This window comes from Aquila chrysaetos, chromosome 25, assembly GCF_900496995.4.
Source record: "Aquila chrysaetos chrysaetos chromosome 25, bAquChr1.4, whole genome shotgun sequence".
NCBI lineage: Eukaryota > Metazoa > Chordata > Aves > Accipitriformes > Accipitridae > Aquila > Aquila chrysaetos.
This window is the reverse complement of record NC_044028.1, coordinates 807,487-830,238: the sequence shown is the minus strand read 5'-3', so window position 1 is coordinate 830,238 and position 22,752 is coordinate 807,487. Positions and strand designations below refer to the sequence as shown.

The window sequence follows — 22,752 nt, the reverse complement described above, 5'->3', positions numbered from 1 at the left end:
AGCAGTAACTGGAATAGTAAACTGTCCGTGTCCTGCCAAAGAACATGCTGTTCCACTTTACCCTTGGTATGAGATGGGTGAATCTCACTGTACCTCTCCAATCCTTCTGCCTTGTCACTAGAAGGTGAGGATTTTTGAGGCTGTGCTTTGCCTGCTGTTACTGCTTTTCACAGGGCAAGTGGTCCTGGGGGAGTACCCAGCTAGGGCTAAAGGTGTGAGGAGCTGGAGGGTGCAGACTGCCCTGCCAGCTCCGCAGCCCGAGACCTGCTGCCCACCTCAGGATGCCGGCAGCCGAGGTGCTGCGTTTCAAAGTGCCATGGAGAGGGCTAGCCTGGGAAAACAGCTCTGTGTTCCCCCTCTCTCTGCAGCCCATCTCATTGCAGTGAGCTCCTCGCAGATACCGCCATTTCACCAGCACAAGGAGCGGGCTCAGGGCGATCATTTTGCCCCACAGAAAAGCATCTGATGTCCCTTTGCCATATCTTTATGTTTGAACAGCTATTTGGATTCCCACACAACTGGACTTAGTGGTAGTGATGTTGACAGTGTTGGTGAGAGTGTGGGAATAGATGCCCAGGTTCTTGTTCTCAGCTTTCATAGTGTTTTAAGCAAATTGCTCTATTGGATTTTTTTGGAGGGAGCAGTGTCTTTTCACTGTTGCAAAATCGTTTGGAGGTCTTTGTCATGTATTGGCTTGTGTGCACGCACTGAACGCTAAATGGGTGTCAGGTGCTTGTTTCCAGCTTGGCTGTGATGTGGGATGAAGTGCTGTCACTTTACAAGAACTCTCCTTTTTGGTGAAGGAGGCTGTACTGTAGCTTTATGGTGCTCAGGGAGGGAAGCATCCCTTTAGGGAGAAGGGAAGTGAGGAGTCAGGCGGGAAAAGTCTAGGACAACTTGTAAGAGCTGGATTCTTCTGTCTTTACAAGTGTCTAACTGCCTTTTGTCTGCCCTGTCACTGCTCTGGTTGGTTTTACGTGCTCGCTGAGTTCACGCCATACCCGGGGTTAGATGGCTTCCTCACAGACCAGCGTGTTCATGGGCTGTTGGTTGTTCGCTCTTGCAAACAAGAACCAGCTGATGGATAAGGGGCTGGGGGCAGCATGTGGGCTTGTTAAGAAGGTGCTTCCTGAATCTGGATTTTTGTTCCTTATAACTTTTAATTCAAGTATTCTCTGGCTGCAGATGACTGTAAATTACCCCTATTTTCCCACTTCTCATCCCAATCAAGATCAGAGGCAGGTATGGTTGCTCACCAGCCCAGGAAGGCTGGTGGTGAGGGATGAATTCTGTGTGCTGAGTCCTCGCTTACCTGTTCCAGTTCATGAGGAATCTGGTGCTGAAGGATGAAAGTGTCATCTCCCTCTTCTCTTAGTGAAGTGTAGCAAGTCTGTTGTTTGCTTAATGTATAAAAGATAGTCATATGTCATTTCTGAGGCAAAACTTCTGGAGGAATTGTTCCAAATGCTAAAAGGCCTGTAAAGTACTAGTTGGTGGAATGAGTAGGAAGTTCTGCAAATGAAACTGCTCTGCGAAGTGGCATGGCATAGCGTCAGCTTCTAAGTAACCTCCTTCTCTCCTGATTTTCAAGCTGTGGCAACTAAAACAAATGCAGCCTCCAGCTCAGGAGGTCCATGAACCGTGGGCTGCTAGGAGGGTGAACTCAAGGAAAGGCTGTTCTGCATGTGCCCCTGGTGCGGGTTTTTCCTCTTGCATCTGTGTCTGGGCACTGTCAGAATCAAAAGCCTCGGCCAGGTGGGTTGCTGAAGTACTGATGAAGAAGCAATGGTGAAACTTTTGCATGGTTTCTAAATTGGCTCTAATGTCTGGCTCTGTAGGATTTGTTAACTTACCCCTTTTTGAGTGTCCCACACATGTTGAGCGAGAGGTGGCGGGACTCCAGTCACTGAGCTGAAACCCAGGAGGATGTGAAGGAGCACACCACAGATACACACCAAACTCTCCTGATCCTTACCCTTCTTTCTCAACAGCAAAAAACCCAAACATGCTGAGCATGTGATTTCTAAAGCCATTTCATTGTTTAAGAGTCTGAATTTAATTTTTAAAAAGTGGTTAAGCTTCTTGTTCTTACGATCACCAAGTGAAATTGGAAAATGTCTGTAAAAATTCAGGTATCAGAAGTAATAGAAAATCAAAACTTTAAGTTGCCATTGCTTTTGGAGCTAATCATAAAATTTAAAAAATTCATTAATCAAGTCTTATGAAATTAAGACTGCAGGTATTCTACGCATTATTATCTTGTAACTGTACAGCAGCAGCATTAGACCAGCTGTACACCAGTAATTAAGGGTTTGACTTTTTCAATGAATTTTGAACACAGAATTTCCCCCGCGTGCCAGCAGCATCTCACCCGGCAGATCGTCCCCCAGTTCCTTGGTCCTGCTGGTGGTGGTCATCAGCAACGAGACCCACCACTTCCATCACTGCTGAGGGGAGATGGAGAGACCCTCGGCAAGCTCTGCGCAGGCAGCTCTGCACCAGAGCACCCTGTGCTTGCGGAGCTTCAAGCAGAGAAGGAGCATTGGACCCCCCTCACTGCCACGGCTGCCCCCACCACCCTGCGCTCGCACTGTGCTGGGCGCTGTGCCCAGAACATCAGGTTCCCAGTCGCGTGATTTAACCAGACGATCGTGTTTCCTCTTGAAGTTTTGCAAAAGTACTTCAGTAAGGCAGGATCTGGTGGGTTGTGATGGGCTTCTGGGAAAGCCGGGGGCCAGGACCAGGCGGGGGCTAGGCAAACTCGCTGCCCCGCTCAGCCCACCCCCATGGGGACCACCAAACCCCACCAGCCACCCTCACGTCGGGGCGAGCCCAGCACCTCCTCTTCTTGAAGGCTGCTGCCATCAGCCTTTTGCCAGCACTGAACTGCACCCACTGCCAATGGGAAACTTGAAGGCAACTTTTAAATTAATTTATTTATTGCTAAGAGTGGTACTGTTAAATGGCTGGCACTTCCTCCCCACACCTGAATCTTTCTGGAGGCTGGAGTGTTTATCTCCGACACACATTAACAGCCGTGCCCACCTGCGGCGTGAGCGTTAACAAACCCTGAGCAGCAAACACAAACAGAGCACTCGCGGGCTCCAGAAGCAAAGGGAATGGTTTTCTTTCACTCTGTTTCCATTGTAGTTGTTTAGCAGTGGAAATACTGCAACCTCAGAAGTCAAAAGTAGCTTGGGTCCCAACCCGAGGGTCCGACCCATGGTGCAGCACAGCTGCAGCACACAGGGTGCTGTGTCTCGGCATCCCCCGGGCCACGGCCATGCATCCACCGTCGGGACATCCTGGCCTCCCCCCAGCACCCCCTGCCTCACTGCTCCCTGCCAGTGCTGCCGCAGCCCTGCCTTGTCCCCCGGCTGCAGCCCTCCACGGCTGCCACCACCCCGCTCTTCTCACGAGGACGTGCTTCCCACCCATGTGTTAAAAAGAAACGGTGACTTATGATTATATAGCAATATCGATGTATACAAGCCAGAGCCTGAACACCAACTCTCTAAGGTTTATTACAGGGTTTATTAGACAGAGCTCCTTCACAGTGAACCATCAGGGAGGGGAGCACAGCCAGGGCTTTTTAGTTCCTTCCTAATTTCGATAGAGAGTAGAAGATTGCTCAGCAAGTGACAAACTGAGCACGGCGATGGCAGCTTGCCATCGGGAGGTGCCGGGGCATGCTGCTCACTCAGTTTCTGCGTCGCTGTCCGGACCGAGGACGTCGAGGGGCTGCACGCGCAGCGAGTCGTAGTTGGGCGGGGGGGTGCCGGGCTCGGGGGGCAGCGCCTCGTCCCTGGGGAGGGCACCCGCGTCCTCGTGCTGGAAGCCCAGGTTGGTGTGAGCCTCCACCAGCTCCGACACCGTCGGGGGCGCGTCCGGGTACCGTGCCTGCGCCCGCTTCTGCTTCAGGCCTTTGCACCAGCTGATCACGTTAATAACGGTGATCCACAGCGAGTCGATGATGATTTCCCCGAACTCGATGAGGCACAGCACCGAGCCCCCCATCCAGAACCCGAACTGGCCTCCCAGGCTCGACAGCAGCCAAACGATCTGCGGGGAGGGGAGCAGAGCGAGCTGAGGCGGCGGACCCCCGTCCCTCATCAGCCCCCGCCGATCACCCCGTGTGCTGTGCCGAGCCGGCCGATGCCCCTGCCCCTCCTGCCCCCGGGACCTGCCTGCCGAGACCCTCGCCTTGCGGGTGCTGCCCTGGAGGGGCTGCGCTCCCTGGTGCTGTGTCCCAGTGCCCTGCCCCGCACTGGCGACTGGGACGGGAGGTGGAGAGTGGGAACGAACCAGGGGCTGCAAACCGGACAGCGGAGGCGGCTTTGTCCGCTTCCTCGCAGCATATGTGTGAAGCGGCAGCACCGAAGGACTCGGCAGACTATCCCGGTGAGGAACATCTCTGGACAGGGCCGATTGGCCCCGAGGAGCCAAGCCCTGCCTGTGCATCCAGGGTGACTTGTTTTCTGCGTCCGCTCGCAGCACGTTGCGGCACCGGGCAGAAGGGCAGGGATGGGCACTCACCGTTGTGGCGGCAGACTCCGAGATGGTGCGATAGTTGTACTCCTGGAAGTAAATGTTCAGCTTGATGATGCCGTTTCTGTAAGGGACAAACAGCAGCTCAGCGCAGAGCCGGGCTGCAGGCATGCCGTGTCTCCGCTCTAACGCCTGCCCACGGGAAGGGCTGCGCACAGCCTGGCCGGAGCTGCTCACGAGTGCCCACTGAAACTTCTGTCTGGCACATGGAAGAAGTTAAAGTGCTACTGACTGCGAAGGGAAGAGAGACACGGTTCTGAAGTTCCTCCTGAAGAAGTGCTTGGGTACCTGGCAGCTTCTTTGGGGCTGTTTGCTTTGTTTTTCCCAACTGCCCTGGTTGGTCTAGAGGGGCCATTGCCCCTCTTCAATGCCCTGCACCTCATGTTCCTCTGCACGGACAAAGCAGCTGCATCACGATGGACCAGGGGGCTTAATGTGTACAGATCAGCCAATAGCTGTGAAGCTATTTCTTGCTTCTCTCAGGTTTTTTTCCTTGGGGAAAAACCCTCCTCTTTTCCCCCTAATTCAGGGTTTAGGTTCTCAAAGGGTAACTTACCAGTTACCCTAATTTTGGTGCATCCCCCCTACTGCTGCTGCTGTTGGCAGATTCAGATGTGAGTATAGAGGGATGAATGTTATGATCCAGGAGCTGGGCCCAGGCAGTTCACAGCTTCAGAGCTTCCAGACTCCTACATGCAACTGATTAGAGGTGCTGCTGTTAATGCTGATTTTAAGTTAACTATACGTTTGAGTTTGTCTGACCCAATTTGTCATTATGGAGAGTAGAGGATATGCATGAAGTACGTTTCAGATTTGCTTTATGTATCTTCCAGGCAAACACGTGCCAAATCTTGTCCTCCCTTTCCATCAGCACATGTGTGCTCTGGCCCATCGCCAAGGTTTATGTTAATCTAATGTTAACAGGCTCAAAAGAGAAGATAAAGTGGTTGTTCCTTTCACTTACCTGTCCAGAGTCACATTTGTTGACATATCTCTTTCATAAGACAGAATATGGAAAATCCAGTCCTAGGAAAACAAAATTTATTCAGAACCGAGCAGAAGCATCCTCACTGGGCACCTGCTGGGGCAGGAACCCAAGGGAGTCACATAGTCCTGACTAGTCCTGTTTTAATCCAGCTCTATTGGATTAAAAGCAAAGGAAAATACCGAGTAATGTGTTCAACCAGTGTCATCCACCCCGCTCCCACTCTGTGGTTATTTGGGGGTTACAGCATCTCCCCACACTGCCTCAACCAGGTCTGACATTGCATTCATGGATGATGTCAAGTGCCCATTGGGGCTGCAGGTGCATTTTGCTTCAATGGTGCGAGTCTGTAAGTCACTGGTTTGATGTGCTTCAAGCGAGGCAACGGCAGTTACCAGGAGCTTGGGACAGGAGGCGACGCCTGTTTACCCATCCATAGCTCCTATGTTTGGCAAGTTGTAGATGCCTTTGCTCAAGTGCACTTTTGCTATGGCTGCACTCATGCTGCGATAGCCAAGTTATGCTGGTTGCAGCTTTACCGATTCAGGATTAAATATTACTATTATAAAAATTAAGTTCTTCTGTAGGAGATACATGCAACGTCCTTGGCAGCCACGTGCTAGGATAAATTGGATGTGCGTTGGAAATCTCCTTCGAAATCGATTCTAACCAATGCAGTCATGAGACATCCCGTACTTAGCAGGGTATGGCTTGGGGATGCTGCCTGCGTGGTGGAAGATGCTGTACGTTCATCTGTGATGCTGTGGGAATACTACATGATGAAGAGTCATCTGGAGAGAACAGGCGTGCAAGCAAAGGCCTGCAGTGTACGTGGGTACCAAGAGGTAGGGCTGCACACTTAGTTTGACACTGGCTAGTCTTTAGCATGTAATGCCTGATCCAAATGGAGTATTCATTTCTCCTTAGGGAGCCCATGAGACGTTATCTCATCCTTCTGCCTCAGCCTACCCTCACGCTGTACAAAGGCTGCTCTGGTTTTGGGTGTCCTGAAAGAGCATGAAATCCCAGTGCCATGTTCTGTCCCAGGCAGCCTCCAGCCCCCCGGTAAGCGGGTGAAGCAAGCGTGCTGCAGACCCGAACCAGTGCTCGGGGAGGAGGAACTGCCATGGGGGTGTCCCTCCTCCGGACACGTGCCCCAGTGCTGCTGCTTGTTTGCATGCTGAAAATGTGTAATTTAGCAAAGAGGCACTTGCTACCTGGACATTAGCTCTGAAAATACCGAGTGATTCATGTGGCTAAGAACAGGTAATTATTAATGTATGTTTCAAAACAAGAAATCAGTGTTACCTCCGAAGCTTCAGATGGCCAGTCTGCCATGGAGATGGTCATCTTATACTGCGTGTCGCTGGAGAGAGGAAAGGAGAGCATTAGTACAGAAGATACCACTTCTCTGAAGTCACTGGAACTTCAGGTGTCATGCAGAAAAGCAGCCCCGTGTGATTTGCTGCCATTTTAGAAAGGTCAGAATTGATGGGAGACAAAATGTAGGATCCCCTCCACCTTTACAGCTGCCAGGAATGGCTTAGGTACTTACTTGCACGTTTCCTTACAAGAGTCAATACAAATCTGTCTGTGTGTTATACTTGATCTCAGTGATGAATAGCAATATGCTGTTTGGTGAAAACAAAAAATCAAAGCACCTGTTTAGATAAGGACCCTGCTTACTGGGTTATATCAGTTTCATTTAATAAAATAAATATTTATGTATGAACCTGCTGCACAAGTTTGCTGTCTTCCCCTCTAACCTTCCTTTCCTTGAGAAACTCAGGCAAAGCGGTCAGACAATTTAATAGTAAATTAAAAATAAATTTTAATTTTCTGCAGACAGTTTCTATAAGGTTAGCTTGCCCGATGGCGGTGGTTTTGGCACAGCCCTGGCCAGCGGCAGGGGTAGGAGGGCGGCTGCCTGCCGGAGCTGCCCATGCAGAGCCGGCTCACCGGCCTCTGCCTGCCCGCAAGCTTCCTCGCCAGAGCCCATTGCCCCTGCCCGGGCCAGCCTGTCTCAGCACCCGAACTCTTGAGGCGCGGAGGCCTGGAGCGTGACCCCTTTTCCTCTCCCTTTGGTACCCAGAGGCTCCCGTTACCTTCCCCGGCTGGAGCTGGCTGTCTGGGAGAGCCCTGCCCTGGGGCAGCATGGATGCTGAGGCCCCTCAGCCCGTGGCCAGGACCAAGATTTCGCCCCCTCTCCCCAGCACTGACCCCAACGGCCACGGGGAGACGTTACACAGGCAAAAGCCATTCACCTGTTGCACTTACAACAGCAATAAAGCTCACATCCACTCCCCCCTTCCTGCGTGCCAGGACCCTGGGAAGGCTGTGCAAATAGTTTTGTTCATGTTCTTACCCCAACCTGGGTTATCTTCGTTATTGCAATAATTTACCCCCTCAGGTAAAGGAAACATATAGTGACCACATCCACAGATTTCAGTCATGTGATTTTGGAAACAAGAGCGCAGGCAAGCCTGAAAAAGGGAAGAGGGAGCTGCTTAGATGTGGGCTGAGCCGCCCTGCCCACCTCTGTGCCTCTGGAGTCTATGCTGGCTATGAGAATCACTCAGTTCCGAGGTATTTTCTCTCTTTTGCATTGAACAGATGATTTTGTGGCCGCACGCGGGGAAAGCTGAAGCCACAGAGGGAGTGGGTACTGCTGGAGCCCATCCCTGCGCGAATGCCTCCTCCAGCGTGCACGGAGCATCGCCGTCGCTCTGGAAGCCTGTCACAACTGACACTGGTTTTACAATGGCGAGAAGAGGCAGGTGGATAAGCTGCCATGTGTAGAGTTGCACTGCAGTTACGGTTTTCTTTATGATGCGTTTTTACTATCGCTCCTGGGGATTTTAAGGCACATCCTAGTTGTGAGCTGCCTGTGGGTAAGTCACCTCGCAGGAGCAGAAGGGACCTCAACGCCTGCTCCCAGTCGCATGAGAAACTACTCATTTCTTAACTATTTTAGGGCTTCGTGGAAGTAATATGGAGTTTCCAAAAAGGAATAAAAATGTTCTCTTACACCCATAGACACTGCTGTTGTCTCCAGGCTTTATATGATATACTGACAAAGGGCTGCTTTCCACTTTAAAGCCAGGACTCTAAAAATACTTCAACATAAAGAGCAGGTTTTAGAAATCTGAATTATCTTATCTGTGCATCTGCTTCTCTCCTTGAAAGGATTGCAGCCGCAGCTTCGGCAGCATGTGAGCCAGGCTGCAGTGCTGCCATTAGCTCAGTGAGGCATGAAGTTAATCATCCGAGATTGGAGTGGGATTCTGGACGAAACAGTGCACAAAGCAATAACAAAGTCTATGAAAAGATAATTAAATTTAACAGTTCCAGCTAGGTAGAACAATCAGAGAATTTCTGTGTGATATGAAACGCTTACAGAGTTCACTGCAATCAGGGAGTGATGGAAAAGCCTGATTTTGCTGAGAGGTCTCTGAAGTGACATGGATTATGTGGACGTAGAGCCCCAGTCAGCATTTAGCAACTTTTAAGTAATAATGCAATCATTTCAAGTATTTGCTTAAACGTTATACAAGCATCTTAAAAAGTAGGGTAAAGTGGTCCAATTGTTATAATTATATAAAGGCAGAAATATAAAAAAACCCTGCTAGACTGAAGCCCTCCCACCTGTCTGGGGTGTATTCTTCAGGCTTTTGTAAATAACCCCCAAAATGGTTTTGATGTTTTCCTTATTGCCAGATCTCACCCTCCAGAAATGCTTCTCCCTTATGTTATAGCCTGTTACAAAGTAACCAGTGCTTAATGTTTACACTATATTTTTCTACAGTTTCAAGGTTTACAAACACTCAACTTTCTCATCCCAATGTTAAAGCGAAGAAAAGGCAAAGGTCTGTCTTCATTTCCTATACAAAACAAGCAGGCATTTTCAGGGTGAAAAATGACTTAATTCCCTTAAAGAGAAAAGGATTAAAAAGAGTAGGAGTGTTCAGGAGAGGAATCCCTCCTGTATATTCCTCTCCTGCCAGGGATAAATATTACTTGTGCACACAAAATAGGAGCTGCTGTGCACATTAGAGCAGTGCCGTGGCTAAAACCCGGAGCACAATAGCTCTCTGAATAGCTGTTAGTCTCCCAGCGCACCCCAAGCAGCAGAAGCCAGCCTAGCTCCTGAAAAGTGTCACATTAACGTCTCAGCAAAAACCTCCCAGAGCCGCGGTGGCCGTTGATGCTGCAGGATGGTGCCCGCGGTTGCTGCGGACAGAGCAGTTTTGCTGTCCCCATTGCAGCGGCACACGCAGCTACGGTGATTGCTCAAAACACCCTTGAGTTTAGAGCGGTTAGCCTGTTGGACATGGGGAGTGACTAGAGTCTAGCCCTTGCCAGTTGATCTACCTATAATTAAAAGATTTCAGCCAAGCATGGAAATTGTAGGGAAAAAAAAGATATTCTCGCAGCTGAAAAAGAAATGAATTGCCTTAATGACGTGGCATGAGGAGTTACCCTTTTTAAAGGAGAAAAACTGCTCTGCAACCTCCTGGGGCTGAGGTGGGCAGCCGGCAGAGGAGCGTCGGGCTAATGCTGTGCCGGCAGCCATCCGGGAGCAGGCTGGGTCCCCGAGGAGGACGGGGAGATCCACGGTCCCAACGGGACACTCTGGAAGATGTATTTTCCCAGCATTTCTTACATTATTAAGGAACCAGCATTAGCCAAAGCTATCGGGAGTTTCAGCCCATTTCAGCCGCTCTCCCCTGCACCGAAGGAGGGGGCTGCCTCCTGACCCTTCCACCCTGGGGCTCCAGTGGTCCCCAGCACCTCCCAGTGAAACCAGTGCAGGGAGGGAGTGAGACTGGGCAGGATGGGGGCACGAGGTCTCCTTGGCTGGCGCTGCGGTTCTGCCCTCCAAGCCGAGGCAGTAACCGACTGGTGCGTGACAGCAGCTGGGGCTGCTCAGGGAGCCAAAAGGGGGGAAAACTGAAGAGCCAGCGGTTTTTAAGGGACGGAGGGGCCCAGGCGCAGCCTGTTCTCGTTTTGCCTGGTCTTCAGGATGAGAGGGAACCCTCCGCTTTGGGGAGCTGAGCACCAAGGTGACAGGGTATGAGGAAAGGACCAGCATTAAACTGTGGTCATATGTGGAGGTAAAAAGATTTGGGTTTTTTGTCTGCAAATTAGCACTTTGCTGGTAGGTCTCACATAGCAGGGTCCGGTGTAACAACAGGGATCCTGGGGAGGTTTGCTGTAGTTTGGCTTTTGAGAAAATGATGATTTTCATCCTCTCGAAACAAAATTCATACCTGGCTAAGAGAACAATAACTGCTGATGCCCTCTCCTTACCAGAAAAGAAGGTTCCTGTACTTGGGTTATGCTTTCTACTTCATCGTTGCTGATCCGCCAGCAATCGTGCATGCTAGTCAAAGATTTTAACTGCTTTGTCGATTTTTCCTGAACAGCCTTGTTTGATTTAAAAATGAGTTTTACCTGGATGGAATAGGAAGTATTATACTGGCTATAGAGATTTTTTACGGGGACATCAGACCCGTTAATGGTGCAGTCACTGTAGGGGTAGCCCATCCGTTCCAGTTCATCCTGAAAGAAGACCAAAACAGCAAACTTCAGCAGTTATCACTCCTCCCCAGGTCCCTGGTGCCTGTTTTCTAGAGACTCTGTAATTCTTGTATTCCCTGCTGACTTTGAAAAAAAAATTAAAGAATCGTAGGCAGCAGAGCTGAAAGAGATGCAGCCCATTCCCCGGGGTGGATTGAGGTATATGAGGATGTTCAGGAGCAGTATGTTTTAGCAAGGCACCTTCTGACATGCTCAAGGAAGAGGGAACAATGACCTGAGCTCAATATTTTGGCTTCAATAAAGCACTTTGCCAGGACAGTTACATAAAAGCCTCCATAAACTGTTCCAGCCCACAGCTAGTGTATACCTTGACTCTTTTGGTTTGAGCCAGTTCAGCCAAGACTTAAAACAAACTTGGTTGCAGTCCCATCAGATAACATTATTCTCAGACAATCTGCTCTAGAGGAATGCCACACATACCACTAACACACCGATGGAGGTTTCTGTCCCCGCCATTGCATAGATGCCCTGATCCTTAAGGAAGGGGAAGCTCTTCTGTTGATGCAGCATGAGCCTGGCCCCGGCAGCGGATGACAGGTAGGGGATATAGTCTTGCTGACTGATGTCCAGAATTAACTTCAGCCCTGGGACAACAAACAAAACAGAACAGGAATTGTATCAAAATGTGGGTCTTTGGAAAAAAAAAAAGAGTCTATTTTCTTTTCACTGTGCACAAAGATCTCTGCCCTGGGGGAAGAGCCAGGGTCTGGCTGTCATGTCAGCCTTGCATGTGCATAAACACACACAATGGCGAATGTACAGGATGGAAATATCTGAGTGAATATTCAGACATTGCCTCAGATATTTTGGCTATCTAGATGTTACACTTCTGCTAAGTAACATCCGTAGTCACATCACTTGTTTCTATGTGGCACGTTTCTCTTTTGGGGGCTTATCCCCTCCCAGAAAACTGTTACTCCCTGCTGTAGTGCTCCAGAGACACAGAAATGGTAAATCTGTTATATCTGACAGAAATGGCCACTGAGAGACAGAATAACTAACTCCCAGCACTTCTGCTCCTTTAGCTCCTTCCTCCTTAGCAGAGCTCTCTCTTACCAAACTCGGCTCCGGGGTTGGAGGAATTCAAAGCCTCTTCGTCCATGCCCCAGTTAAAGATGTAGCAGTTACCATGGTCTGGGTGATAGATTTGGGTGAAATTCCTGGAAGAATCATGCACATAAAACTGTGACTCTCGAGGAGGACTAAAGGGTTATAAAAAATGCATCTGGTGGGACCGGTGCTTGGCAGCTACATCTGGGATTCACTTTAAATTGCTTCTTTTGTTGAATGCCTGTATAGAAATTTCAGCTGATATAATTTCAATCAATCTGCTGTTGAAAAAAAAGCAAAGCAAGGTACTGGTGTGTACTGAGACACAGCCACTGGGGGTAACGCTTTGTCAGAATGGAAAGGAATCATCTGTCACACAGAAGAGAGAAATAATTGCTTGATCTGAGCTATGGTAACAGGTTTTGGCTGGTGTTACATCTCGTTCTTCGACAGTAATTCTCTGTTGCCCTCTTTGCAGAAGGGGCAGGACTCCTCGCAGCCTGGGCTGCTGCTGTGCACTCACGTTTCTCAAAACTAGATATATAAATTTGGCATTCACAAGAAACAACGATGGCTAAAATGCATTTCTCCAAGCCTTGTGTAAAAAGGGGGGGGCTGTAACTGGGGGCTGCACTGCTGCACCAAGGGTACACTGACTTAGCACCTGGGCTGGCAGCTGGTTATCACTAAAAACCCTGGGAAGGTCCCACGGATGCTGTTAGTCTCAATGTGTCATGAGCAAAATGGCCCATCCAAAACTGAAACTCATGCAGCACTATTCCAAAAGAACCTGTTTCAGCAGGATCACATCCAGAAACCCTCTGGGAAACGTTGTTAGAGTTAAGAACCAGCAGAAATCACTGTATTAACTGAAACATACCTTAAAAAGAGAAAAGAAAGAGGCTGTCATGCGTTTAGCGTCCTGTACCATTCCTGGTGTGACAGAAAAGGGCAGGGAGCTCGGTATGCACCTACTTGTAGTTGCAGGGTTCGGCCCCATAGAGACACGCCAGGATCATGTCTTCTGCCTGGTAGCCCATCCTGATTCTCTCTTGCAGCGGGACTTTGGAGAGGATGCTGGTGGACTGCAGGATGTACCACTCGGTCACCGCCTGCGCCGCGCTGGTGAAGTTCCTGTAGGTGCAGTTGTCGGAGCCCTGATGGCTGCACTGGGGACACACAGCAGGCAGGTGTGAGCCCGTCCCGCGGCGCGGGGCGGCAGGAGGGACCTACGGCACGAACCCCTTCTCCTTGCATGCTCGGCTTGATGCCAGCCCTGCCTGCTGCTCACGGGGGAAGGAGAGGTACGGGCAAACGGGAGCTGTGGAGCCAGCTGTCACATCTGCCTGTGCTTACAGATGGGTCCCTCCCCAGGGAGATTTCCCAGCTGGCCACATTCTCCATCAGTCCCGGCATTACCTCCACAAACTTACAGAAAACCTCACTTTTTGGCCAGTTCTTTAAGGCTGGAGTTGCCCCAGCTTCCAAGCTCTGGTCAGGCAGGGTCCCTGAAGCCTCTGTGGGAGCAGAGGGTGGGGGGTCGTGAGACCTCCATGTGCCCCTGCCCTGAGGACTGCAGCAGGAGAGGGGCAGGGGCAGCGGCCCCCGTATTTTGGGTGCCAGATCTGAGAAAGACGTGAAGGTGACAGGGAGCCTGCGCGGAGCACCCCTGCCCTGGCTCTGCCCTGGGCTCAGCCCGCAGCAGGGCTCCGCTGGGCGACCGCAGAGGATGTACAGCGTTGTCCCCTGCGCTGCGGGCAGACTCTACCGATCAACGCTGTGCACATCTCGGTTACTGCCCATTGCCGCCCAGTGTTTTCAACATCCCTCTCACCAGAAGCTGACGGACCCGCTGGCAGGACCCGCTCCATACCTCTGATGCAGTGCTAGGCTGCTACGCGCTGTCAGTCCGTTTTTCCATGAGGAACATGCTGATCTTACTGGTGTTATGCAGCTACCTAAAATTCATCACAGACTAACTTAACATGGCTCCTTGCTGGGCTTCCTTTCATTTAGGAAGAAGTATATTTAGGGTATGATCCTGCTGCAGGCCCCATATGCAGAAATCCAGCAGCTTCAGCTGGGTGTCTGGCTGTGTATCCTGCAGGGGATCAGACCCCCCTCTGAAATTCTAAAAAATCTTAAAATACCTCTGTGCTGCCTTCCTCAGAAAAACAAGCAAATAGCCCTGGAGCCTTGAAATAACATGCCATAACTTGCAAACTGCCCTGTACCGAGGATGCCACTGGCACGGGCATCCCCCAGCCCTGGCCCTGGCCCTGGCATGGCTGGACCAGAGGCTGGAGGCAGAGTGGCTGCAGGCAGCTGGTGGGGAAGAGATGCCGATCTCTGTGCTGCAGCCCTGCCAAGGCGCCCAGCGCTGCCCGTCCCTCACCCCTCCCCGGCTGCCTCCCCTGGGACCCCTCTCACCAGCTTCACCGCCAACTTGTACTTCTTTTCTTCCGATGTCATGTTGGCTGGGGCAGGTGGAGCAGCGGTTTGGTTGCCCACAGAGGTTTGGTTGTCCACAGCGGTTTGGTCGCCCGCAGCAGTTTGGTTGCCTGCAGCAGTTTCGTTGCCCGCAGCAGTTTGGTCACCGGCAGAGGTTTGGTTGCCCGCGGCGGTTTGGTTGCCCGCGGCGGTTTGGTTGCCCACAGTGGTTTGGTTGCCCCCAGCAGTCTGGTTGCTTTCAAAGATGTCCAGGATGACGGGGTTGTCTTTGTCGTGCTCGTCAATGAGGACCAGGGGTATCTGGTGCCAGAGCCTCAGGTCGAGCGGTGGCGAGGCGTTCTCACTGCTGTTCCTCGGCGCAGGCTGCAGGATCCTCTCCAGCGCTGCTTCAATGAGCCTGTCCAGCTCTTTCAACAGATGCTTCACCTCTGAGTATCTGCAGGACAAAAGGCAGTTACCAGGCAGTGTCAAGGTGATGGGGATGTGCAGCAGCTCATCGCCACTCCACTGGCTTGGACCTTCCTGGGGACCTCAGCTCTCTGCCTGAAAGATTTACTGCAGAACGACGGGAGCCTCCATGCGGAGTACGGCCAGCTCAGACATGGGCATCCCTGCAGCCTGCAACTGGGTGGAGAACCAGCAGGAGGATAAACAGAGAGTGCTACAGTGGTGAACCTGCCAGCACAGAACCGAACTGGTTGGTTTTCAGTAATTCACTATAGTTTACACAAAACATCTCTAGCAAGAAGAGAGAAAAAACAACCCCAAAGTAACTCCTGCGTGTTGGTCAAGAGCATCTTGTCTTGGGCTACACTATTGCATGCATATAAATTTAAAGCAGCTCTAACAAAAAATCAGTTACTCCTTTGAAATTACGATGGAGTTATATCACTGCAGCTCACAGCTGATACTACTGTTTAACCAGCTCTTAATGGCTGGAGTGTGAGCGATAAGAGGGACGTTCATGGCAAGGAAGGAGAAAGAAAGGAATTGTGGGGAAAGATCAAGAGACTGATTTTGGTTGTGACAAGTGAGTTGAACTTCGAGTTTTCCCTGAGCCAGGGAAAGTTTGCTGGGAGGCAACAACCACCATTAGATTAACTGATACAGTAAGGAAACCCAGGCAAACTCGCAGCACAGAACCCTCTTCTGGACCTGTGCCATTCGCCCTCATATTGTTCTCCTTTATTTGGTTTTACTGCCACTTGGTGAGTCCACTGATGCTCCTAACGTGATAGCTGAGACAGGAACAGGTCCACAGTACCTTACACTAGCAGTATAACTGAGGGTGTTAAAGCATGACTGGGTAAATTAGGTGAAGAAAAACTTACTTGAAAGGGTTGGCATTGCAGACCGTGACTGCTGGGAACTTCATGGTCTTAAAGCCAATAGAGAGAGATGAAGTGACGTTATAGGAGAGGTAGGTGTTGATGAGGATACCCCACTGCCAGAAGACCAGAGACGCAAAGAGCAGCGTTAAGAAGAACCAGATTAATTTCTTCTTTGGCCCTTCTTTGATGATGCGCTTCGGGCCGTGGGTGTTGGTGTTGTCGCAGTACCAGACCAGCAGCTCCTTGTAGGTGTAGCCAGGGCCCTTCTGCAGGCGGTGCAGCGCACGAACAAAGTACTTCTTCAGGTTCATTGCCGCTGTTCACAAGTGGGAGAAAAGACATCAAAACAGCTATGTTGAAAGGCAAGGTTTGTGTTTTGCCAAGTACACTTGTATTGTCAGCAAAGCAGAACTGGAGTAGTTATGTGATGGCCCGACCGTGGTTTTGTAACCCAGGGGAACTTCAGAGCAGATGTTCTGCAGGGTCACGGCGTGGCAGTGAAATGGCCCGGGGCCCCTCACCTCCCGAGAGGGTACAAGGGGGAGGTTTGTGCTGAGCGGTTCCAAAAGTGGCAAATGTTTTTCTCATGTCCCTTCCGGCCCCACGAGAGTGAAGTGACTTGGACCTGCTGGACATGGCTCTGCCTGTGTGACTTACCAAGACTGGCCCTCAGGCCCTGCAGATGTTGCAATAACTAACCAGGTAACTTCTAGGAAGTTGGTGTTTTGTGTGCCAACCGGTACATCTGTAACATCGTCTGAAACCTTTGCCAACGCTAGATGGACCAAGCAGTACACACACGAGCTGGTTTGAGCTAGAATTCAGGCTAACAGTGTTTAGTTTTCAAGCTAATATAGGGCTTAAGACAATTTTTCTTAAAAGTAAAAAGTATTACAGCGCACCAGGCTATTGGAGGGGGCAGGAGAAGAGGACCTGGAACGAGCAGCACCTTTCCCAGGACCAGGAATGCTGTTCAGTGCTGCTGCCCGCCGGAGGAAGGACAACGGATTGGTTTTTTTCCACCAAATTCCTTTGTCTTTCAGATACTATCGGTATGCTTCCACTGCTCATGTGAGGGATGCTGCATATTTTACATTCATATTGTGAGTAAATAGAACATTTTGTGCTGCTATTTTAAGGTGAGAATTTGTGTTACTAAATCTTAATATCCTGAGGCAGGATTTCAAAATAAACCCGAGTCAGCTGCTTACAACTTTTTTCAGATTTAAACTGGGAGAACAGAATTGAAGATTAATGCTGTGTATAACTCAGCATCCTAGAAGAATGAGTGCTGTAATAATACAGCAATATGTCAATAATAAGCAGTACTCAGCAATGCAGAAACTAGATTAACACAAAGTCATTTGTAGCTAGACTGCCAAAGGTACAAGGGGAAGCTGAAGGGTGCACACAGGCCTCTCGGGGAGCAGGAGCAACTGTGTCCTTACTTTTCCAAATAAAAAAAAAAAAAAAAGGTAATACTGCTTCATTGGTTTATTGGCCAGATCTGCAAAATCTCCTGAGTAGTGTATACAGAGTTTGATAAAAGTATAAACCCAATAGATTTTATGATGTCTCACTCCATGATGCAAAGAGAGATGATGGTTTTCATTGCACACCCTATTACACATGACGTTAGATGTAGTGAAGTCTCGATGGGAGAGTGCTTTGGAAAGAAGAAACTCCAGCTGCTTCCTCCAAGATTTGAGGGGAGGCTCTACTCTCGTGTGAAAGCGTTTTGTTCCCCAAGGAACACGGGTCCTGGGACTCGGACCTCCCGGACCCCCCTGGACCTCCAACCCACCAGCGCATCGTCGGCTCATCCTCCGTGAACTCGTGCCACAGAGGTTCTTGCCCACAGCTGCCTGCAGAAGGGTTTATTCACAGAAGGAGCTTACATTGCATCAGACACTTGCTGGCTTTTGGGCAGGACTATAACGAAAACAGGAGCAACGACCTTAGCCTCTGCTTAATTACCCATGGGGAAGACTTGAAAGACGCGCAGCCGTTCTGCCCAAGCCTTCTGCTGCCAGGTGTGAACACAAACCCATCTCAAGGCACAGCCTCAAGACTGGTCTCTGCTTTATAAAATAGTATCATCAAAATGCATTTAAATCCAGAGAGACTAGCAAGGCAAACTAGTAAATAATTTCTGCCTTTTAAGAAATCCAATAAATTACTTAGATTAGATTAAAATTTAAAACACACCTACACTGCACTGGGCAAAATCCAGCCCAGCTGGACCTGACTGGCCACATGCCCTGCAGCCTGTTTGCTCTGCTGCTTACAGACTGCGCCGGCCAAACACGGCGCGTGGGCTCCTGCTGAGCGTCAGAGACCTGCCACGGAGAGATCTCAGTTTGTTGTACAGATCTTTGTGGGTTGCTCATCAACCTGACATTGCTGGAAGAAGTTATTTTTTCTTTTTATATTGTTTCCTGAAGCTGAATTTTAGCGCTTTTTTTCCTGATGGCAATGTCGAGACACACACTTATGGGTTATGGAGCACACACAGAGTAAAAGCTCTGCTTTCATAACTGAGTAAAGTGAGAGATACAGAATGGATAATTTTGATGCTGCTTTAACTTTGTTCATGGTTTTGCAGAAGTCATTGATACACTTGTTCTCCACCTTGAATTTATTTCCATTTAACCACCTAGCCTGAGAGTGCTCTTTGCAAAGTCATGGTATGCTTGCTAGTGGTAGCAAGGGGAAGATGCTGTGCTAGGAAAGGAAGACCAGCTCCAAATCAGTTTTAAGCAAAGCTTGGAGTGCCTTCTATCTCACTTTATCTCTTCAGCTCACCTACCATAAAAACACTGTGCTGAAGGGCAGCATTTTCACATTTTTAAGTTAGATTCAGGCCACGCTGTGGAAAATAAGATTAAACTAGTTTTTAGACATGTTTTAAACTGATTTAAGATGTTTTTTCCCTCATGTCAAAGCTATGGCACCTGCTCTTTTTAAGTGCTGCTCTGTCCCACAGCCCCGCGGGGCACCTGCCAGGGGGAGCACAGGGATGGGGACTAGGACGGGGTCGGCTGGAAGAGCGTCCTCAGGCAGGATGTCTGCAGCATCCCCTCCCTGCCATGAAACTCACGGAGCCCAAAATTAAAAAACCAAGTTAACAAAGGTGTGCTGGCAATACGGTCAAGCAGACAGTCACAGGTTTTACAGGGGATGTCTTAACATGGCAGCAGAGTGAAGGACCCAGGTTTATTCTTCCTTTAGGCATAAGCTGTGCTTTTAAATGGTCATTTGATAAAAGAAATGGCATTAAGCAAAAGCTGCTCTTGACCATACTGGGATGACTTTTTTCAATCTTTTTTTCTTTCTTTAATAGTTTTCTTCTTACCTTTATTTCCAGAATGTTTCCGAATAGACTTCTTATTTCTTTCTCACTGCTGGAAGCCACTCTGTGTGAGGCGCCTTGCCCGATCGGAAGCCAAAGCCCCTGTTATGGGCGGCTCATTGCCCTGGGCACAGAGGCTCAGTGCTCAGATGCCGTAGCTCTTCAGAGGGGGCTTGGTACTGGTTTTGGTGCCAGCCTGGAGTCTGTCCTGCTCTCCCCCATCAGCGGGCCAGACCTGGAGCAGAGAAGTGATAAATGAGGGATGACAAGACCCACCCTCCATCAGTATACAGGTAACTGTCACCCCTTCCCAAAACCCCCTCTGGGGAAAGGGAGCAGAGGCAACAGTGGGACTGGAGCTGAGGAGGAGATCAGGGCTGGGGGCTCAGGAGGTGCTTCCCCCTTGATGGACACGCAGCCTGGCTTCTGCTGGTGAGTGGCATGCAGGGTAGGCTCATGGTTACAAAAATCTGTCCCTCCTGCTGCCCTCAAATCCCCCGTTATTTGTACAGCCTGTGAAGCTCGAGGGCCCAGATGTTTGGCAGCTCCCGGCTGCTGCTCACTGGTTTTATTTCTTGTTTGGCTGCTCCACTTCCAAGGCCTCGGTCAGGGAAGGGGAACACACACCCGTTAGGCTCCCTCACTCCTCCTTCTCCTTTGCATTTTTAATTGTCACACTGCTCCATTTGCAGAACTGGTCTATAATGTGCAGGCAAGAACTGACGTTGTCTCCGTCGCAGGTGGTTCCAGGGAACCACTGCTGCTTCCCTTGCCACCTCCCCACTGCCGTGCTTTCCTCTGGTCTGCCCCTTGTCAGCACACTGGTGTCACCTAAAATGAACAGGGTGCCACATGCCTCTCTCCTGGCAGTATCCACATCCCCATGATGACCAAAGCCGTCCTAAAAGCAATGTGCTCCTGGTTCTAACGTGGTTTTGCTTTGTGCTACGAAGGAGGTGTCCTCACTGTCCCCCAGCAGCCGTGAGTCCAGCCCTGCATCATCCCAGGTGAAACTCCTCCACCTTACGGGTGAGATCAGACTCCCACGTTACGAAATGATTACGTTGGCTGTGTTGAATCTCCTCTGGGTTTTTCCTAGGGCAATTGCCACTTAAAGGAAATAAAGACATAAGCAAAACTCAGCATGCTCCTGGAAGCTCCAGGGTGGTACCTTGGCTGAAAAAACACTCCAACGTAACCAGGCCTGATACTGCAATTATTCAGTACTTTCTATACTGGGGGACACAACAGTCATTCCTCTTTGATCACCAGCTGCTCATCTGCCATCTTCTCCAGAGCCTGATGAAAAGACCTTGTTTTCCTAGAGAAGACATTTCTGCTATCTAGTGATATTTTTGCAAATTAGAGGAAACTTTTTTATTACATCACAAGTTTATAGGTTGGCAGTTGAAAGAGAAAAGTGGAGCAGTAATGTGTCAGTGAGCAATGAAAGCCTCTCCTGCGCCCGGGGTCACAGAGTGCCCAGCAGATGCTTTGCCTTGCTGCTGTGTGTGAAGGGTGAGTGGCCGCCGCACGCAGCCGCTGGCTCAGGCACCCACGGCCGCCCCGATCCACGCAGGCGCCTGCAGGTCTCTAATCCCCACGGGCACATGTACAGCACTCGAAGAGTATTTACAGTCTGGAAGTTTAGATAGCATTTCCCTGACTCTGTGCCGTATGTTAGATGCTCCATCCCTTCCTCCCCTGCCTGCCTAACCCTGTGGTTCCTGTGATGTCCCTGTTTCCCAGGACGATGACAAGCCTTACTCCTCACGTGCCAGTAAGGTCACGTTGCTGAGAGTTAACTCTGCTGCTTGTGCAATGAACAACGTGAATACTGGAACGTAAGAGGAGAAAAAAAATAAAAACCAGCAGCTCCTTCCTCACCTGCAGATCTCTTATTCTGCAATAAGGCCGGTGTCCCGGAGAGGGATTATCCTTTGCCCTCACCCCAGAGGCAGCAGCCTGGGGCGGGTGCACATTTCCCACAACAAAGTGTTGTGGGAAGTGACGGGACAGTGAAATATTCAGAAAGCTGCGGTTTGCTTCCATGATCAGGGAGATTAAAGAAAACACTGTGTAAACAGAAGTTAAATAAGAACGACTACACCTGACTGCACACTGCGCACATCCAGAATACCCGACTGGCCCGAAAACCTGCACCGTTGTTGCAAAAGTGTGCAAAGATTGGGTCTGTATCAGTGCAGAAAGACCCCATGACCAAACTGAAGTTTTTCATTCCATCCCCCTCCCCCTCCAAAAAAAAAAAAGAAATCAACAAAGGACTCCCCTTATTTTTTTCCCTTTAGAAACAGTATTAGGCCTTAAAACCGCATCCTCCGCGGCGAGAAGCGAGGGAAAAACCCGAACTAACATGTAAATGATATTTTACTTAACGCAGGCAGGTCCAGCCCCATCGTGCCGGTCCCTTCGGCACCGGACCGCGCCGGAGGGATGCCCGCCGGCGGACGCCCGCGGGCATCCCTCCGGCGCGGTCCGGTGCCGAAGGGACCGGCCAGCCCCGACCCCCCCCCCCCGGTTCCCCCCCCTCCCCATCCGTACCTACCGCCCGGGCGGCTCCGGCAGCGCTCCCCGCTGAGAGCGGGACCGGCCCCGCCGCCTCCCCCCGCCCCGGTCCCGCCCCAGCCCGCCCCTTGTCATTTCCCGACGGTGCATCTAAACCCTCCCTCCCTTCAAGCTGGAGTCGCTCCAAGTTTAGTCTTGGCTGGTCCGGGCTTCGTTAAATTCTTGGTTTGATTTTTTAATTCTTGTTTTAATTTTTTTTCGCAGTAATTTTAATTTTTTCCTAACACCCCCCAGGAATTGCAGCCGCTTCTGCTGCTCCTGGTCCTACCAAGACCACCGGACAGCGCGGCGTCAGTGGCACAAATCTCCCCGTGACACTGCCCGCTCCCGCTTCACAAGATGGTGAGGAAGCTGTGCCTCCATGCCGCTGGGCACCCATTCTTGTTTTTTCCCCAAAAGAAGAGAAAGTCCTATTAGAATGGCAGGCATGAGGGAAGGCGCACTTGGGTCACAGCTGGGATGCGGGCAGTCATGGAAGGTGCAGGGAGACTTTTGCAGCAGGACCTTGTGGCCACTGCCCTGACCCCTGCACTGCAGCATTTACAGTCTGGTTTGAAATGTCCCAGGTGCCAGGACATCATCTTGCTGCTTTGGCTTCCCTCGTGCCTCATGAATCCTTTTCTTAAAAGATCTTATAATCTTTTTTTAAAAGAAGTATAAGATCTTATAATTTTTTTTTTTTTTTTTCCCTAAAAAAAGCCTCCCTGAGCAGCTGTGTTTACTATCAAGACTGCTGCTGGGCATGCTTTCTGGGGACTGTTTTGTACACCGCACGTCTTTCAAGTGCAGGTTACAGAAGATGTTGATGCTTAAATAGAAGGGGCAGAACTCTGCCTCGGTGGCACTGG

General features: G+C 50.2%; 1 protein-coding gene across 6 annotated transcripts; it reads right to left on the bottom strand.

The window, feature by feature from the left end:
• Positions 1–3,500: 3,500 nt before the first annotated feature.
• On the bottom strand, positions 3,501–21,945 carry SCNN1B (sodium channel epithelial 1 subunit beta). Of its 6 annotated transcripts, XM_041120161.1 has the most exons (16): positions 21,885–21,904; positions 20,490–20,639; positions 19,322–19,553; positions 15,967–16,282; positions 14,730–15,071; positions 14,615–14,693; positions 13,160–13,353; positions 12,191–12,294; positions 11,555–11,718; positions 10,988–11,095; positions 7,899–8,016; positions 7,089–7,164; positions 6,842–6,899; positions 5,513–5,574; positions 4,537–4,612; positions 3,501–4,062 (listed from the first exon to the last, which is right to left on the bottom strand). In XM_041120161.1, the coding sequence occupies exons 4-16, from the start codon at positions 16,275–16,277 to the stop codon at positions 3,697–3,699; spliced, it is 2,058 nt and encodes a 685-aa protein (XP_040976095.1). In that variant the 5' UTR covers positions 16,278–16,282; positions 19,322–19,553; positions 20,490–20,639; positions 21,885–21,904; the 3' UTR covers positions 3,501–3,696. The 6 variants fall into 6 exon arrangements, with proteins under 6 accessions (XP_040976095.1, XP_029858209.1, XP_029858210.1 ...); XM_030002349.2 differs by lacking the exon at positions 20,490–20,639 and having other exon boundaries at positions 14,615–15,071; positions 21,885–21,945; XM_030002350.2 differs by lacking the exon at positions 20,490–20,639 and having other exon boundaries at positions 14,615–15,071; positions 21,881–21,940.
• Positions 21,946–22,752: the final 807 nt, after the last annotated feature.

Coding starts and splice junctions, on each gene's coding strand:
- SCNN1B (XM_030002349.2), bottom strand. CDS start 16,277: ATGAACCTGAAGAAGTACTTTGTTCGTGCGCTGCACCGCCTGCAGAAG. Junction 7,165..7,898: donor CGAAGATAACCCAGGTTGGG/GTAAGAACATGA, acceptor TTCACCAAACAG/CATATTGCTATTCATCACTG. Junction 5,575..6,841: donor GGCCATCTGAAGCTTCGGAG/GTAACACTGATT, acceptor TTGTTTTCCTAG/GACTGGATTTTCCATATTCT.